Source organism: Phascolarctos cinereus, unplaced genomic scaffold, assembly GCF_003287225.1.
Source record: "Phascolarctos cinereus isolate Bilbo 61053 unplaced genomic scaffold, phaCin_HiC Scaffold_4;HRSCAF=312, whole genome shotgun sequence".
Classification (NCBI taxonomy): Eukaryota; Metazoa; Chordata; class Mammalia; order Diprotodontia; family Phascolarctidae; genus Phascolarctos; species Phascolarctos cinereus.
In genome coordinates this window covers 667,041,007-667,060,217 of record NW_027555847.1, presented here as the reverse complement: position 1 = coordinate 667,060,217, position 19,211 = coordinate 667,041,007, and the positions used below count along the sequence as shown (strand labels likewise).

Sequence of the window (19,211 nt, the reverse complement as noted above, 5' to 3'; positions counted from 1 at the left end):
ATGGTTTACAAAGAACTTTTCTCACAACAGACCTATGAGATAGGTGGGGTGAATATTTTACAGATATGAAAACAGATGCCCCAAGAGATGAACTGACACACCCATAATCATATACGATTGGTAATCAAGCTTAGAGTTGGTCTTCTGATATAAAGTCTGGCTCTTTCCACTATAATATGCAGGCTTTTTCCTGATAGAATGCCTAAGTGTGAATAGAGTTAGGGCAACTAGGTGGCACAGCAGATAAAGTGCCAGGCCTGGAGTCAGGAAAACCAGAATTCAAGGCTGGCCCTAGACACGCAGTAGCTGTGTGACCCTGGGCAAGTCACTTCACCCTCTTTGCCTCAGTTTTCTCATCTGTAAAAATGAGCTGGAGAAGGAAATGGCAAACCACCCCAGTATCTTTGCCAAGAAAACCCAAAAGGGGTCATGAAAATGACTAAACAATAAACGAACAGAGTTCGTCTATAACTTTCTTTAGTTACCCAAGTTGTCCTGAAGGAAAACTTCAGTTGTCAGTCAAAAAGCTAACAACACTGAAGTGGGGAATTATAGTTTGTTCCATCTTTAAAAAGAACTCTGCTCGGGATGCTGAATCCTTTGGGTCCTACTCCTCTCTCACTTGAGGAAGGATCCTTTTGGGATGCAGTTATAGAGGATAATAGGATTAGGAAGCTCTCTCATACCCACAGTAACTGCTAGTGACTAACACCATGCATGTTTCAAGGGGCAGGGATAAAGATTTCCTACCACTGCAAAGCCAATGGCTTTCTGCCCGATCCTTGTTAGTAATCCAATATTTACCCTGTAGCCTCTTCCTTGGGAGCCATGACATCAATGCTAGATTTGGATTCAACTTCAACAGTGATCTGCTGGAGATCCTCTTCCACATGGACTTCATCATGGGATCTGGAAGGCCAGTGGAGACCAAATCTTCAGGTTTTCCCCACGTAGGTGCCCATAAACAAAACTTGGTGAAGGTGACCATCTATCCTCTTTCCTCCAGGGACACCCTCTCTATGAACCAGTCCCCCTTGCTTTCAGGGTTCCAAAGCTTCAGAGCCTTCTTGGATAATAGCTGGATCTATGGTCTGCCCCATAAGAGAAGTGAGAAACTTTTCTTCCCCAGCTAATGGAGAAATTTGTCTTAAGGTGAAAGTGCATATGCCTGAATGGGTTACAGAGGTTCTCTCAGAAGGTAAGCTGTCATAAAATAACAGTTAGCTGAACTATAGTTGCTGGAGCCCTAGCCTGAACTTTATAAGAAAGCATACAAAAGATTCAGTTAGTTCCTGAAGAGTGATCCTTAGGACCCAAGTCATTGTACACCCAAAAGGTTAGACTGGGACTAGAAAAATAAGAAGGCTGATGCAGAAGGTTATATGAGAACAAAGTAAAAAGATTAGGGTTCTTTAGTCTGGAAGGATGAAGGCTGAAGGACACGAATGGAAATCTATAAAATCATGACCAGTGGTAATAAGGTGAGCAGCTCTCCAAATGGGAGGCAACTTCTGGAAACTTAGACACAGAAAGTTTTGGATGACATAGGAAATCCTGCTTCCTACATGAGTTCATAAACTTGCTACATCAATTTACTATCCCACTAGGTGGTATAGGCAGTGAATAAAAATGGATTAAAACAGGGCTGAGACAGATGAATGAATGACAAAGTGATGCATGACTCCTAAGAGAAGCTAGAATGCAGCCCATCTTTAAGATTTACATCACGGTGGACCTTCTGCCAGAACCCATGCAATTTAAATGTCAGAACCAGAAGAGCCCTTAGAACACAGACCACAGACTACAGAAATGGGAAAACACTTGGAATAGCTACATTTGCTACAAAATCGTAAGGAGATTTATCTAAAGAGTGTGATGTGAGCATATAGGGAATTCAGTAACCAATTTAAATGTTAAAAAGACATGGACAACAAGGGAAATAAAAGCAGCTGAATACAAAAGCATGGCACAGTTTGGTAAGGAACATATCAATAATGCCAAAGCTCAGGAGGAACTGAGGCTGGAAAGGAAAGCTGAGGATGGCAAAAGGATTAGAATTTTTGTTTTTTAAGCTCTGTTAGGGACACGATGGTGATCAGGAAAGAGACAGGCCTGCTGTATGGAGTGACTGATGGGTTAGGCAGGTGTCAACTATAGGTGCATAGAAGGGAGAGCTACTCAATTCTTAGCTTTCTTCAATTATTTTCTGCAAAGAATGATCTTTGGTCTGGAAATGATGGAATGAATAGGGCTCATGGGGATTTAATACCCAAGATACGTAAGGAGATGATAAGACAGCACTTACCTGTCCTGGCTGAGTTCAAGACATACACAGACAACCATGCTCAGGCACTGAAATAACTAGCAGACGAGACAGAGTGCCGAGCTCTTATCTATGATCTTTGAAAAACAGTGTAGGATGGGGGAAAGGCAAGTACTTCAACTTTCAAAAAAGGGAAGAGAATGGAGCTTGCAAATTATAGGTCAATGGGCTATACTTTGGTTCTTGGGAAAATTCTAGAATGTTATTAAAGGAATGGTTACTGAACATGTAGAAAATGAAGCAGGGATCAAAAGGAGCTTCATCAAGGATAGGTCATGCCTGATCAACTGAATTTCCTGTTACTGAGACTGGTTTGGTTTGCCTAGATTTTAGCAAAGGATCTGACACAAGTCTCTTGTACTATTCTTGTAGAAAACATTGAGATGTGAGCTAGATGATACATAGAAGAATCTGGAACGTGTTGAATGGCTGGGCCTAAAGAGTAGCCATTTATGGTTTGATGTCAACTTGGAAGATCTCCACTGGAATGCCCCAGGGATCTGGGCTTGGCCTCACACTCATGAACGTTTGCATCAGTAACTTGGATGAAGATATATATGATGTGCTTATCAAATTTACAGAGGACAACAAGCTGGCAGGGATAACCAACACACTAGATGACAAGGTCAGGATTTGAAGAGACCTTGAAAATCTAGAACACTGGGCTAAATCCAGGCCTGTTAGGTGAAATTTAATAGCACGGATAAATGTAAAAGCCTTACACTTGGGTTCAGGATGCACTCCCCAAGTACAAGATGAGAGAAGGATGATTAGAAAGTAGGACATCTGAGAAATGACTGGGAATCTTGATGGGCTATCAAGTTTACTGTGAGTCAATAGCATAGAAGGGCAGCCAAGAGAGCTAATATGATCTTGGGCTGTGTTACAAGAAGCTGAACACCCAGGAACGATGAAGTGACAGTCCCACAGCTTCTGCTCCCATCAGACTACGGAAGGAGTATTGTGTGCAGTTGTGGATGCCATATTTTAGGAAGGACACTGTTGATAACCTGGAAAGTGTCCAGAGAAGGGCATTAAGGATGGCTAATACCCTCAAGTACATGCTTCACAAGGATTAACTGAGGAAACTGGGAATGATTAGTTGAAGAAAAGCTGACTTAGACGGAAAGGAACTGTCATCAAGTACTTGATGGGCAATCACTTGGGAGAGGGATTAACCGTGTTCTGTTTGGTCCCAGTAGGCAGAACTGGAAGCAATGAGCACAAGTTGTAAATCAAATTTAAGTCTGATGACAGGAAACACTTATTTTTAACAACTAGAGCTATCCAGAAGTGTAATGGACTACTTCCACTGAGGTAGTGGTTCATCACTGGATGTCTTCAAGCAAGGGCTAGAGGACACTTGCTAGAACTACTGAAGAGGGTATTCCTGTTTAGGTATAAGTTGGGACTAGATGACCTCTGTGGTCATCTGCCAGCTTTGAAATTCTGTGATTCTGAGGTCCTAGAATGACAATTTTCCCACCCCAGAGAAAGGTCACATGATAAGTGGGGCAGACAAATTGACCACGACTGCTTAGAACCATCATTCCCAACCCTTATGGAGAAGTCAACATTCAAGCCCCAACATCTAAGGAATCTGTTCTAAGAGTGACCAGGGATCTTACCGGGTATCATGTCCAGAGGAGTGTGTGCGGCGCCTGTGAAGACAGATCCACAAATCCATTCATCTGGCCCACAAATTTTCTAGTTTCCCACCCTGGCGGTCAGTGGATAATTGCTTGTTTGCCCCCAGAAAAGGGTTCATTAAATGATTTGTGTGCTCTGGGTTTGACTGCATGGGGGGATAGGATGGATTCTCCATGCTCTGTCCTTGGCCAGAGCTCTTAGGGCCGCCAGCCATCTTATGGGCTAGTTAAATAAGCTGCTCTTACCTGTATCGAGGATGCTCAGAGGTCTCAGAAGGAGATCGCTCAGGGATGGAGAGGGATGTAGATGACAAGGTTGTAGCTATGGAAGCTGTAGTTGCTTCTTCAAATGATGGAGGAGTACAGGGTAGTAAGTCAGGTCTGCCTGCAGGAACCACACCCAGCCAGAAGAAGAAAAGGAAATTACTATCCAACAAAGCAGGTTCACCTAACTCTCTTCATCTTCTCTCCTAAGGTACCACTAGAGTTGTCAAGAATGCATTTCCAAAAATTTTCAACAATTCTCCTTCCTCCCCAATGTCCACATACCTGCCTTGATTGCCTATAGGAGAAAAAAAAAAGGTCTATCGTCTTGGCCTGCCATTCAAGGCTTTTCACAGTACAGCCTCTATTATTCTCATCTCCCACTGCTCCTCTACATGCACTCTCCACTCTAGGCAAACTACTCTACTCACATTCTCTGGCTGAATCTATAATTTCCTGACTTTGTTCACACTGTTCTCCCTACGTAAATCATCTATCCCTTCGCTGTGGCTATCAGTATGTTATCCATCTTTCAAAGTCCACCTCAATTCCAATCTCTTCCATGAAACCTTCCCTGATCCCTCTACTCAATCCCTGCCCCTTCCTCTCTTAGACTAATTTTTGACACTACTCATTTGGCACTTAGATGACACTGCCTTATATAATCCTTACAAAGCCCTGACCCCACGATTTGCCACGTGAGGGATTCTCTATCCATCAGTCTAGAAGCTCTTTTCCCTCAAGGTAAACTTCCATTTTGTTATTCTGCTAAGCATCATTGGAGCATGTCACAACATTTTAATGTACTATAAATTTATGGTACTTAATCTCAATGGAGCTCCCATGGTAGCTTGGTAATCCTTTATCCTTACTGACTTCCTATCTCATTCCTATTATGTCTTAATTGGGCTCTTACTGCTGCATGGCAATTTAAAAATTCATCTCTCATCGACTCTATGTCACATTCTCCACAAAGGCTGTACTCCACATACCCTTTTTCAAGGTCTTCAATGCACTCTCTTTTTCTCTCACTTTCAATCTGCTTTCCCAAGAACACTGAGGCCATCCTAGGTTAGCTAGCCTTAGATATGTCCCCAGATATCCTCTCCTTCTTTCCAGTCTGAGAGGGTGAGGTGGGTCCCTCTGCCTCCCCTTCTTGGTGCCACTGATCCAGTCCTCCCACAGAACCTTGTTCTATTAATTATCTGATCCCCCATGCATCCTCACTCTTTTCTCCTCTGCTAGCTCCTTTTGGTCAGCCTGAAAACTTGCCTAGGTCTCTTGTTTACTAAAATAAAAAAATTTCCCTTAGATTATAGACTTCTTTTTTTTAAATTAAATTTTATTTTCAACTAAGATCTACTTTCTTTTCCTCTCACTTCACCCCCTCCCCCAGGAAAAAAATACAAGAAAAACAAAACCGCTGTCAGAGATACTCAGAGTCAAGCAATACAGATTCCCACATTTAACTACAGACTTTTCAAAGAGCCAAGGCAACATTTCCATGAACTAAAGGAAAGATGGATTCAAGACAATAGATGGAAACATCTTGAAGGAAGTCTTAATTTCAGGAAGATAATGGGTATCTAACCAGGACAAAGCTGAGTACTACAGCTACCTGATCGAGATCTATGGTTACCTGCCTATATAAGTTTGTACTCATCATTATTTGTAATACAGTGGCTGCTGTTGCACCAAAAACCATTAAAAAAATCTCTTGACTCCACCAAGCTACTGTCCTTTCTTCTTTAGTCAATGCTAAGTTTCTAGAAAGAGTTGTCTATACTTGTTTCCATTTCCTTACCACTAACCAAATTGCTCTTTATCCTTTTGCAATCTGGCACCTGACTCCATCCTAAAACTGCATCTATTTTTGCCATGGTGTTTAATGAACTTATCACCAAATACACAATCTCTTCTCAGTCCTTATCCTTTGACCTCATGGAGGCATTTAAAGCTGCTTCTTTTGGGACTTGACTCAGTTTCCATTTCTTTGGCTGGCTCCTAAGATTACATGTTAGAAGGCACCTGAGAGATCATCTAATTCTAGATTGTAGTCCAACCCCCTCAGCAGATGAGGAATCTGATGCCCAAAGAGATTAAGTATTTCTTTCAAGGTCATGCAAGTAGTAAGTGCCAAATCTAGGTTTTGAGCCCAGGTCTTCTGGCCTCAATTCCAGTGCCCTCTCCACTATGCCCTGCTGTTTATTTTCCTCTTGCCCAGTAACGGAGGGTGTCCCTCAAATCTGTGCCTCTGGCCTTTTTCTTTCTCTCCTCTCTCTTGGTCATCTCATCCTGGCTGTAACTTTGATGCAGATGACTCCCAAATCTGTACTTCTAGTCCCTAGTTTCTTCCTTGAGAGGTAATCTGACATTTCAGTCTGTCTATTGGACCCTTCCAACTCAACAGGACCAAAACTGAACTCAATCTTCCCTCCTAAACTTGCTTTCTCCCCCAACTTCTCTACTTCTTTAGATGACGTTATCATTTTTCCAGTACATATGCCTGACACCTTAAAGTCACTTCTGACTTCTCTCTCTTCGTCACCTACCGTATCCAACGACCTACCAAAGTCTGATCAATTCTATTTCCTCTGTATTTAATGGGGTCCTGCCTCTACCACCCCTTTCTCCCATTCCTACTCGCCTCTCACCTGTAATAATGGAATAGCTTCCTAACTGGTCTCCTTGCTTCTAATCTCTCCCCTAATTCACTGTTCACATGATTGTTTGACTAACCTTCCCAATATACTACTACTATTGTATCACTCCTCTATTCTAAAATCTTTTGTGGCTCCCTACACTGTACGTAGAATAAAGCATCCTGTAGGAAATATGCTTTTGATACTGGCACTCAAGGCCTTCCATAATTGGGCTATGAACTCTTTTCAGCTTTCTAACGATGCTCTCTCTTTATATACCTTACATTCTAGAAAAACTGAACAATGTGCCATCCTCTCTTCTCATTCTGTTTTCTCCCATCTCTTTGTGTGTGCCCAGAATGAATTATTTATCCTCCCTATCTCTACTTACTGAAATTCCTTCCTTCTTTTAAGGCCTAACTCAAGTGCTTCATGAACCCTTCCTCCAAATGAAAGGGCTCTCTCTCTTCAGCATGGTACAGTAGGGCAAGAACCGGTCTTGAAGTTAAGAGACACCTGTCCCTCACTCCTGAAGCTGTGTGATCCTGGGTAAGTCTCTTAAACCCCTGCCAAGCCTTAGTTCCTACCACTGTAAAATGAAAAGAATGCACTACTTTGAAAAAGTACTTTTAAAAAATATTACCTATCTTAAAGGGCTGCTGTGAAGAAAGTACATAGTGACCCTTACAGAAATGCAAGTTGTTTGTCTTGTCTACAGGTTTCTGGACCTTAATCCAGACCCTCCCTTTGCTCCTTTTTACTATATACTTATTTGTATACACGCCCCCTTCTTAGCCTGAGAGCAGTTTGAATGCTGGCAAGGGCTGCCTCATTTTACCTTTGTGTTCCCAGCACTTACTATAGTGCCTTGCACATGGTCAGTGCTTAATATATGCAGAATAAGTACCAGGGGAACCAATTCTTCTCTAGGGACTTTTGGAGCTGTCTCGAAGTGAACTGGGCTGCCTTCCGAGGTAGTTAAGTTCCCCCTCCTTGGAGCTCTTCAAGCAGTGGTCAGATGACCACTTGTCAGGTACGTCCTAGTGGGGATTCTTTTCCTATATGGGTTGGACTAGGCTGCTAAGGTCCCTACCATCTGTCAGACTCCGTGATTCTTTGTCCAGATGTGGGTAAGGTTGTGCACATTGCTGAATCTCTCCTACTTTCACTTGAACCAGTTGGACTGGTCCAGGGAAGGGTTCTGGAAGAGAGTAGTTCTGTGGTTTGGTTATTACTCTAGGCCAGGCAAAGAAGACAATACCTTCGTCCTCCAGTGTGGGATAACTCCGGGCTCCTCGAAGGTCATAATGTGTTTCCTCCCTCTCACTAGGAATCTGGCTGGCAGAGAAGGCAGCTGTTGGTCCAGGAGGCTTGACGGTCACCAAGGTGGTTCTGCCCTTCTTTGATGGTGATGATTTCAGAGCTTGATTGGAGAAAGATGGGGCAGGGCAGGAAGAAAAGAAAGGTCAGGACACTAAGCCTAATAAAGCATTTTCCTTTTAAAAACAAAACCAAAACCAAAATCGCCTTTCCCACCTCATCTCTTGCTCTTCTCCCTCAAAGTGAACCCTGCTACAGTCAAGTTGCTTTCCTTAATTCTCACTGTTTTCCAGTTTCAAAACCATTTACCTCACCTGAGATCCTCTGCTCTCATAATTCCCTTCTCTGAGAAAAGGAACAAAGTACTGGTCTTGTAATTAAAAGACAGGTTTAAATCCAAGTTCTGACTGAGTAGCCTCAACAAAATAATTTTACCTCTCTGAGCCTCAGTTTCCTAATCTGTAAAATGGGATTAATAATACTTTCACTATCTGCTTCACAGGGATATGAGAAAGGATGCACTTTGTAAATCTTAATTCATATGTAAATGTGAATTCTTATAATCTGATTCTTCCTTATCCACCAATATCCAGCTCATATCCCTATCTTTCCATTAAGCCTCCTATGACCAACTTTCTCCTGTTAATGCTCCAGCAGCAATTAATGTGGTAGCAAAAGGGGAGAATGAACCAGGGCCTCCAAGCTGGAGAGACTCTCAAACTCCATTTTTACAACTACAGATTTCTTTTAATAAAACAAAAAAGCTTCACACCTTTTAAAATCATTCAACTGTGAGACATACAAGTACATATATATGAAAAATATCTTGTATCTGGTGTTATTTCCTATATTACTGTTTTAACATATTATAGGGATCCCTTCTTGTAACTTTAAGGGGGTATGTGCTTCATAGCCCCCCATATTCTTAATCTGTTTCTGTTTCTTTTTCCTCTAAACTCAATCCTTGTCTGCCTCATTCATTTGGCAATTGCCAAATGCTCATTAGCATCTAGAGACTTGTATTGTTAGCTATCTTTTTTTTTTGTATTTTTATATGTATGCACATTTATACACATGTACACATATAAAGATACATATAATCACAAGTCTCAGAGTTGGAAGGGACCTTAGGGGTCATCTAATCTAAGCCATGGCTTTTATATTCATATTTTATATGAATCCCCTGTACAACATACACAACAAGTGGTCACTTAACTTCTGCCTGAAGACCTCTATTAATAGGGTATTCATTAACTTTAAATGACAGCCTGCTTTACTCTTGTATAGCTGTAATTGTTAGGAAGATGACTTCTATTGAGCTGAAATTTACCTCTGTATAACATATGCCTATCAGTGTAAATACTGTAACACTCAGTAGAATGTAAACCCCTTGAGGGCAGAGATTGCTTTTAATTTTTGTCCTTGTTTCCCCAGGAATTAGCATTGTGCTTGGCACACAGTAGGTGCTTAATAAATGTTGACTTGAAGAGAAGTTTTCCCCTCTAGAATCTTAACAGATAGAAGGACCTTTGATCCCTTCTTCATTTCACAGATGTTAAAACAGAGGTCCAGAAATGGAAAGTGACTTGTTCAAGGTCATATAGTAAATTAGTGGCAGAAATGGAACTTCTGCCCAGATTTTGATTCCCAATACAATGCTCTTCTGACATTCACTCAATAAGTATTTATAAGCACCCACTATATGAAATTGACATAGGACAGGTCCTGAAGCCTGTATGTGCCAGTCCTGAGGTTACAAAGACAAAAAAGTAAAAAGTTTCTCCCCTCAGGAAGCTTACATTCTACTTCAGGGAGGGGGAGGGGGATATTATATATACCCAGAAAAAGGCAGGAAGAGGAAGAGAAATTAACAATTATTTTGGCAGAGGAAGAGAATACCAATACTAACTAAAGGCAGATATTACTAACTAATATCAACTAATACCTTCTTGTGAAGGAAGGAGAATACTGACAATGAGGGAGAATCAGGAAAGACTTTTTGGAGAAAGTAGCACCAGAATCAAGGAATTCAAGGATTTAAGAGGTAGCCATGAAGAGAGAGAATGCCCTAGGTTTATGCAAAGGTGGGAGATAGAACACTGATTTCAGGGAACAAACAGGCAAATAGGCCAGTTTGGTGGAAATGTATGCACGAAGGGAAATAATGTGAAATGGACCTGGAAAGGTAGACTAGAAAGGTAGAGAGATTTGAACACTAAAGGGGAGAAATTTGTATTTTATCCTAAAAGAAATAGGGAGGCAATAATATTCCTGAACAGGAAACTGATATGGTTAGACCTGTACTTTAGGAAGATTATTTTGGTAGCTATATGGAAAACTGTTTAGGGAAGGGAGAGACCGGAATCAGGAGATTAACTGGGAAGCTACTGGAGTAGTCCAGTCAAGAGGTAATGAAGATCTGAACTAGGGTAGCTGCTATGTAGGGAGGAAAAAAGAGAATCAGCATCTCTACAGCACCTTCTATGTGCCAGGCACTGTGCAAGGCACTGTTTACAAGTATTATCTTATTTGATTCTCACAACAACCCTGCCAGGTAGATGCTGTTACTATACCCACTTTACAATTGTGGAAACAGAGACAAACTGAAAGGGGACAGATGAAGAAAAAATGTCATAGAGGTAATTGATAAATGGTCAAATGATATGAACAGGCAGTTTTCAGATGAAGAAATTAAAGCTATCTATAGTCACATAAAAATGCTCTAAATCACTATTGATTATGGAAATGCAAATCAAAACAACTCTGAGGTACCATCTCACACCTATCAGATTGGCTATCATGACAAAACAGGAAAATGATAAATGTTGGAGAATATGTGGGAAAACTGGAACATGAACGTATTATTGGTGGAGTTGTGAAATGATCCAACCATTATGGAAAGCAATTTGGAACAATGCCCAAAGAGCTATAAAACTGTGCATACCCTTTGACTCAGCAATACCACTTCTGGGTCTGTATCCCAAAGAGATCATAAAAATGGAAAAAGGACCCACATGTACAAAAATATTTATAGCAGCTCTTTTTGGGGTGGCCAGAAATTGGAAATTGAGGGGATGCCCATCAAATGGAGAATGGCTGAACAAGTTGTGGTATATGAATGTAATGGAATACTGCTGTTCCATAAGAAATGATAAGCAGGCAGACTTCAGAAAAACCTGGAAAGACTTACATGAACCAATGCTGAGTGAAGTGAGCAGAACCAGGAAAACATTGCAGATAGTAACAGCAACACTGTGCGATGACTAACTTTGGTAGATTTAGCTCTTCTCAGCAACACAAGGACCTAAGACAACTCCAAAAGACTCATGATGGAAAATGCTATCCACATCCAGAAAAGGAACTATGGCGTCTGAATGGAGATCGAAGTATAGTATTTCCTCTTTTTTTTGGTTTCTTCTTTCTTCTGGTTTCTTCCATTGGTTCTAATTCTTTTTTACAACATGACTAATGTGAAAATATGTTTAATATGAATGTATAGGTATAGCCTATATCAGACTGCATGCTGTCTTAGGGAGGGAGGAGGGGAGAAAAGGGGAGAAAATTTTGAACTCAAAATCTTATGGAACTGAATGCTGAAAATCAAAAATAAATATATATAATTGATAAGACTTGGAACTGATTAAGTATGGAAGGGCGGTGAGGGACAGAAGGGGGTGAATGATGAAGCTGAATTTGAAAACCTGAGTTCCTGGTTGTACCCTCAACAGAAATTGGAGGCTTGGATGAAGGGTAGGTTTTGTGGGGAGGAAAGATAAAGAATTTAGTTTTAGATGTATAGACTTGGAGATGCCTATGGGATATTCAGGTAGAAATGTTCAGTAGGCAGTTAGTGATTTCAGGATGTGAGAAAAGATTAGAGTAGGGTTTATATATGTGGGAGTCATCTGCATAAAGATGATCACTGAACTCACAAGAGCTAATGAGATTGCCGAGACAGCAAGTATATAGAGAATACAGGGTTCAGGACAAGGCTTTTGGAGATTACCTATGATTAGGAAGCAGGACAAAGTTGATAATCCAACAAATTAGGCTTAGAAGGGATGGTTAGGCAGGTGGAAAGAAAAGCAGGATAAAGTAGTACCCATGAAGGCAAAAGACGAGAGAGTATGCAAGAAAAGTGAGAGGTCAAGAAGGATGGGAGATCAAAAAGCCATTGGATTTTGCAACTGAGAGAACACAGAGAGTCTTAAAGAGAGCAGGGGTGACGTTGGAAGACAGAATGCAAGGGACTAGGAAACTGCAAGAGACTGGGAGGTGAGGTGGGTGTAGGTGAATTTCTCAAGGAATTTGGCTGTGAAGGGAGAGTGGCTATAAGATGGTAGCTTGAGGGGATGGCTGTACCAAATAATTGTTAAGGATGAAGGAGACTTAAGGATGTTTGTAGACAACAGGGAAGGAGCCAATGGATAGGAAGATCAAAGATAAGTTAAAAAAAGATGGTAAAAGGGGCAAATTCTAGGAGGAGATGGGAGGAGACCACAAACAGAGGGACTAGTTTTGGCAAGGAATAAGGTCATCACTTTTCATTACACAACCTGCCTTTTAAAATTGTGTTCTGTAGGACTCAATTAAGTTCCAAACTTCATGCCTGTTACTCTTTCATCCCTATTTCCTGGGGACATCCCTATTTCTTATGGGGGGAAAAAGGTTTTTCTTTCTTCTGACATAGGATCCCTGCTTTCCAATTCCTTTTTTCCTTCTACCAAAACTCCCAGCCCCTGGCAAGGATCTGGGCCAGACTTCTTTGCCCACATGCCAAGACATACTCACAGGAGTTCTTCCGAAAGACTGTGTTGCTCATGAACTTGAAAAATCTCTCAGCATAGAAGCTGGGGCGGTGCACAGAGACAGTGTCCTAGAAATGGAAATAAGCAGGGAATAGTTCACATAAAAAAGGAAAACAGAAGTGGGGTAAGTGGGATGGAGAGAAAGAAAAAAAATAAGATTGCTGAAAACATTCTTTACATTTTGGCAGGGTAGAATAAGCTCTTGATTCTAAGGATCTAGGTTTAAATCTCTGCTTTGTTATTTACTGCCTGTATGACCAAGGGTAAGTCACTTAAACTCTTTGGGTCTCGTTTTTCTTATTTGTAAAATGTGTGGTAACAGAGAAGTGGAAGGGTGGATTAGAGAATCCCTATAGTTAACTTCTAGCTCTAGATTCCATGATCTTTTGATCTGAGCTCTTTTTCAACTGGCTAGCTCACTGGAGCCCAACCCTGCCATATCCCTTTCTTTTGTTGTTCAATTGTTTCAGTCACGTCCAACTCTTTGTGACCCTGTTTGGGGTTTTCCTGGAAAAGATACTGGAGTGGTTTGCCATTCCTTCTCCACTCATTTGACAGATGAGGAAACTGAGGCAAACAAGGTTAAGTGATTTATTTGCCCAGGGTCACACAATTCTAAGTGTCTAAGGCTGGATTTGAACTCAGAAAGATTAGTCTTCCTGACTCCAGGCCTGGCACTCTACCACTGTGCCACCTAGTTGCCCCAATTAATGCCTCTCTAATACAACATTAAAAACAATTTTCCTTGGAAACAGCTCTAGTTTTTATAACATCCAAAGACTAGAAGCACTTGAGTGCATTCTGATTAGATTTTACCTTAGGGCTGATGATGGTGATGATTTCAGTGGCTCGGAAGAAACCTACATTTTAATGCTTATAATTAGGCTGACTATATAAATGAAACAGCCTTCCCTGCTGTTTTATTTTGGGGGAGAATAAGAGGGGGAAGGTCTCAGGACACATAATAACCAATGTTTAGGGATGACATCATGTTCTAATCTATCCCCAAATCCCATCATGTTTCAAAGTCACCTCTACTAGCTATATACTTGCTACACATTGCCTTCTATGTCTTTCCTCTTTCTTCTGGGAATTTATATGGGAAATGTGATCATAAGATTTTTCAGGGTTAGATGGTAACTCAGATCAATTTCTTAATTTTACAGAGGAGAAAAGAAAGTCCTAGAAAAGAAAAACAATTTATTCAAGGTCACACAGGTAGTTAAGAACAAAGGTTTTTTTTACACTCATTTTGAAATTTTTAGTTCCAAATTCTCTCCCTCCAGACTCTCCCCCAACCCCACCTCCAGCCACCCATTGAAAAAACAAGCAACATATCCATGTGAAGTCATGCAAAACATATTTACATATTAGTCATGTTGCCCTCCCCCCAAAAAGTGGAAAAAAATGCTCCAATCTACATTTAAGAGTTCTTCAGTTCTCTCTATTTTTCATCATGAGTTAATTACAAAGTTTTAATGATAATTTCATTTTTCAAAATGTGAAAGGACTAAGAAGGGAATGAAATTTCTAAGCTGGATCTTACTCTCACCAATAAGAATTGGTTGCTGGAATAGAAACTATAGGAATCTTGGGAAGGAATTGACCACTTATCTTAGAATTTTTGCTAGAAAAGAGAGAAGCTGGTAATAATTTGACATTCATGCCAGATTTGGGGAGAGCAGATTTCAAAGGGTTTGGCCAATCTCCTGGACTAAAATTCCATAGGGGAAGTCATCAGAGGAAGGATCAGAAACTCTCAAGAATGAAATACTTAAGACATAGAGAAATAATTCCAACAAGAAAATGTCAAAAGTGAACAAATAAAGATATATAAAGAACTCACCAATTAACTCAGATAAAAAATATATACGATGGAAACAAGCATAAGAGAAGAAGTAATAAATACTAAAATACGGCTCAATCTTATGAGAACAGTGTTAGAACTCAGAATGAGTGAAGGCTGTTAAAGAAAGGAGGAGGATCACAAAAAGGATGGGACCACTACTTAGGGTAGACAAGATAATGGATGATAGATATAAATAAGAAAGAACTACTAAACTTTTAATTTGCAGGACAGAAAAAAAAACTGGCTAAAAGCAAAATGATATGCAATGTAGGTAAGGAGGCAGAAAGTACATGGCTAGCTGCCCATCATGAGTTCAAGTAGCCTGAAACAGATGAACTATAAGAACTGGCAGATTTGATTGCTGAGACACCACCAGCAGTTTCTGACAGATCACGGATTGGACTGGATCAGGACTGGAGACAGGTAAGCATTAGACTTATTTAAAAAAAAAAAAGGAAAGGGAATGAGGTCTATAAACTATAGGACAGGGAGCTGGACTCAGATTTCTGGAAAAGCTATAAATCTTAGTAGAGTGCTGGTCAGCAAACATCCAGAAAGAGATGCTGTTATCCCAAAGAACCATCCTGGCTTCATCAAGAGCAGGTCATGCCAGACCAATGTTATTTCCTTTCTGATGGGGTTGTTAGATTGGCAGGTCGAGAAAATACTATAGATACGAAGTAGATTTGTAACCAATTAAATGGCTATATCTGGTAGTCATTAATGGTTCAATACAATATTGATCTCCAACAGAAGGTTTCAGTTCTGGCCCCGGGGAATTTAACATTTTTTAGAATAATGATGAGATATGGATGACATGTTTATCAAATCTAGAGCTATCACAAAGCTAGGGGGAATGGGATAGATAATACACTGGATTAACAGTAAGGATTCCAAAAGATCTTGACAGGTTAGAGCACTGAGATGAGCTAAGAGAAAGTTTAATGGGGATCATTTAGTCTTAAACTTGCATTCTGAAAATCAACTTCACAAGTTAAACTGGAAGAGGTATGATTAGAAAGCAGTTCATCCGAAAAAGACTAAAAAATCTTCAGTCTGAATCAAAATGTGATGTGGCTGACAAGAAAGCTAATTCCCTCTTTAGTTTTACTGAGAGAAATAGTGTCCAGGAATAGAAACATGACAGTTCCACCATAGTCTGCCTTGGTCAGACATCTGGAGTATTGTTGGGTTCAGTTGGAGCTAATTCATTTAAAAAAGGACAATGATAAGCCAAAGAGCATCCCAAGATAATGACTAGGATGGTGAAAGGCCTTGAAATAATGTTATGTTAGTACGGGTTGAAGAAACTGGGGTTGTTAACCGTAGACAAGAAAAAATTGCAGGGGAACATATGTCTTCAAGCATTTGAGGGGCTGTCATGTAAGGAGGATTAGGTTTCTCCTATCTGAGAAGCAGAACCAGGAATAACGGCTGGAAGTTCCAAAGAGCTAATTTTAGACTGCCTGAAAGGAAAACCTCCCAACAATTAGAGATAGGCACAAATGGAGTACAGGGTGCCTCAGGAGGTAGAGGACTTTCCCACACTAGAAGCCTTTAAGCAAAAATTCAATGACAATGGATAAGTGTGAATCAGAACTAAGGATTTTTATTCAAATATGGATTGGACTCTATGGTCTCAGAAATCCACTCCAACTCTGAGGTTCTGCAATACTGAGCTCAGATGTGAACACAGTTCTCCGGATTCCAGGAGTAGTTTTTAAAGTTTCTAATGGTATTACTGCTTTGTTTTTTGTATTACAATAGGATTACTGCCTCGGAAAGCAGTGAGCTCCGAGGTAAGTAACCACCGAGCTAGGGAGAGAATTCTTGTCTATTGTTCTATCAAAGGTCCTCTGGCTAGTCTAAGATATATAGTCTTTTGAATTTGCCAAAGCATTTGCTTGTCAATTAAAGTTTCTTGTATATTACATCAACTGAATCGCAAAATACTCCCATATGGTAGATGGCGGGGTCTAAGGACTACAATTTTACTGAGGAGAAAAATGAGGCAGAGAGAGGTTAGATGAGGTTACAAAGCAAGTTTCCAGAGTAAGGACTTTTGGGAACTGCCCTATGGCTTGGGTGGCCAACATGGTTCCAGTGAGGTTTTCTGATTCTGTTTTTATCTAAGTAACTATAACATCCATGAACCAGCAGGTCACAACGATTTAATGGCCTGGAGTTTAGAGCCATGGGGTCAAACTCCAGACAATGTTTGCCTTCACCTGGCTCTGTGGCAACACATTCTCTTTTGTGGAATCACTAAAGTTGAAGCTGGTAAGTTCTTAGGAATAGTTCATTTCATTAAATTCTTATGGGCTTGATCTAAATTCTTTAATGACTAGCATTAAGTTCCATAACTGATACTTTGGAAGAAATAAATTTGATTAAAAAGTTTATTGAAAAATTTTAATAATTATTCAAAAATAAGATTTTTTCAGTTGCAACAGGAGTCATCATTGCTGTCAGGAAGAAAAATTCCCATGGCCTCTAAATATATAAAATTCATGCGGCCCTCCAACTTAAAAGATAACAGGATTTAAATCAGGAATGCACTTAGGGATCATTGATGCCAACTCCTTCATTTTTCCTGAGGCAACTGTAGGTCAGTCAGAAATGTAAGATGACTTCCCAAGGTCACACGTGCCTCTGACAAATCCCAGAGGTGAGCTGTGGACCTGAGTCTTCTGACTTCAAACCCTGCACTCTTCCCACCACACCATGATGCCTCTTGGGCCTCAGGCTCTGTGGTGAACCTCTCCTGGACTTAACCATCAGACAAACTGGCAGCGGCCCTGTGATGTAATGACACTCCACAGGGCCTGGATCCTAACTTCATTTCTCAACTTAGACTTAGGCCTCGGAGGTCTGCCTCATTTTTCTCATTTCTGTGACACACTTGTTTATTGTGCGCTTTCCTTACCACAATCCTATATATGCAAATGCAAGTGCAAGTGCAAGCACTTGCAGTGCAGGTGTCATTTATTATCTCCATTTTCTGATGAAATCACAGATTAAGAGGTTAAGTAAATTATCCACAGTCACAGAGCTAGTGAGTATTAGAGCCAGGGCTCACAGAACTTCTAGATTTGATACTGGAAGGGACCTTAGAAATCATCCAGATCAAGTTTCTCATTTTTACCAATGAGGCAACTGAAGCTGAGGGAGATGAGCTGCTTTGCCCAAGACCGCAGCATGATCCAGCAGCACAGCCAGGTTTAGAATTCACGTCCTTTGGTCAAGGTCAAATCCAGCAGATTTTCACCACCTCAAAGTGCCTTGAGTTGCTAGTTCTCTTTTCATGTTCAATTCAACTGAACAGTTCCTGAGCATCTGCTGTGTTCTGAGGCCTTGTGCTAGGTTACAAGGACAAAACCAAAGTTTCTACTTTTGAGAAGCTCATATTTTATACAAACCCGGAGTTAAGAAATGCACTAAGTTGAGGGGGAGAAGAGGTCAGTGAAAGACAGAGAAGCTGAGCTTGAAGGAAGACAAGGATTCTGAGAGGGAGTGAGGAGGCGCATTCCAAGCCTCAGTGTGGCTCTTGGAATTACACAGAGTTGGAAGATGGAAGGCTAAGTTTAAGGAACAGCTACTAGTCTAGTCTGGATAGGACAAAGAGTTCATGGAAGACAGTAATGATAGTAAGAAGGGAAAAGTAGGAGATATATCATGGAAAACCTTGAACTTTAGGGTAAGGAGTTTGTATTTTGTTCTAGAGGTAAACGGGTCCTAATGAAAGCTTCTTAATAAGTGAATGACAGCTGAATATGTGCCCTGTCCTGGTGAATCTTCTATGGGCAAGGAACCTGTATTCCACACTTCTGCATTCCTAAAAATACTTAGCATGCTAGTGCAGGTTGCAAAAGGCAGGGAGGGATGCCTTACATATGAGCTGCCTGCATATTATGATGTGCAGGGTCCGAGGTACTGAAAAATATTACACTTACCAGCCTATTACTAATGTCTGAAATCTGCCATTGGAAATTCACTCCTTTGGCCCAAGATAAAGGGAAGTCACTTCTCTGCCATTTCCAAACCATGGCACCTGTGTTCTAGCCACTGTCCTCAACCTCCTCCCCCTCTCATAGAATCTTGGCCTCAGACCTTTGGTCCATTCAGGACTCTGCAAGATGAGCTTTGAACTTATTTTGCCCGGAGTCAAGTCTTCCCTTCACTTTCTAGCCATCTTCAAACCATGCCATCTGCACTGTATTAAACTTTAGAGCTCCCCTGGATGTATTGTCTTCCTCCAGTAGAACAGAAACTCCTTGAGGGCAGAGACTGTCTTGCTTTATTGTACATTTCCAGCAATGAACACAGGACCTTGCACATAGTAAGTGCTTTATAAAT

The 19,211-nt window shown here is 40.8% G+C and overlaps 1 protein-coding gene across 7 annotated transcripts in view; it reads right to left on the bottom strand.

Moving 5' to 3' along the window:
• PIP5K1C (phosphatidylinositol-4-phosphate 5-kinase type 1 gamma) overlaps positions 1–19,211 on the bottom strand; it is a 139,054-nt gene that overhangs the window by 13,111 nt on the left and 106,732 nt on the right. For 6 of the 7 annotated variants that reach the window (XR_002321122.2, XR_013486417.1, XM_020969192.2 and 3 more), the window contains exons 11-15: positions 12,990–13,074; positions 8,140–8,301; positions 4,219–4,357; positions 3,952–3,984; positions 805–909 (exon numbers count right to left, since the gene is read on the bottom strand). Coding sequence is in view for 5 of the 7 variants with exons in the window: in XM_020969192.2 (XP_020824851.1) it covers positions 805–909; positions 3,952–3,984; positions 4,219–4,357; positions 8,140–8,301; positions 12,990–13,074 (524 nt within the window). In the remaining 2 variants the exon portion in view is untranslated. The remainder of the gene's footprint in view (positions 1–804; positions 910–3,951; positions 3,985–4,218; positions 4,358–8,139; positions 8,302–12,989; positions 13,075–19,211) is intronic. The other variant, XM_020969193.2, reaches the window with a different exon arrangement.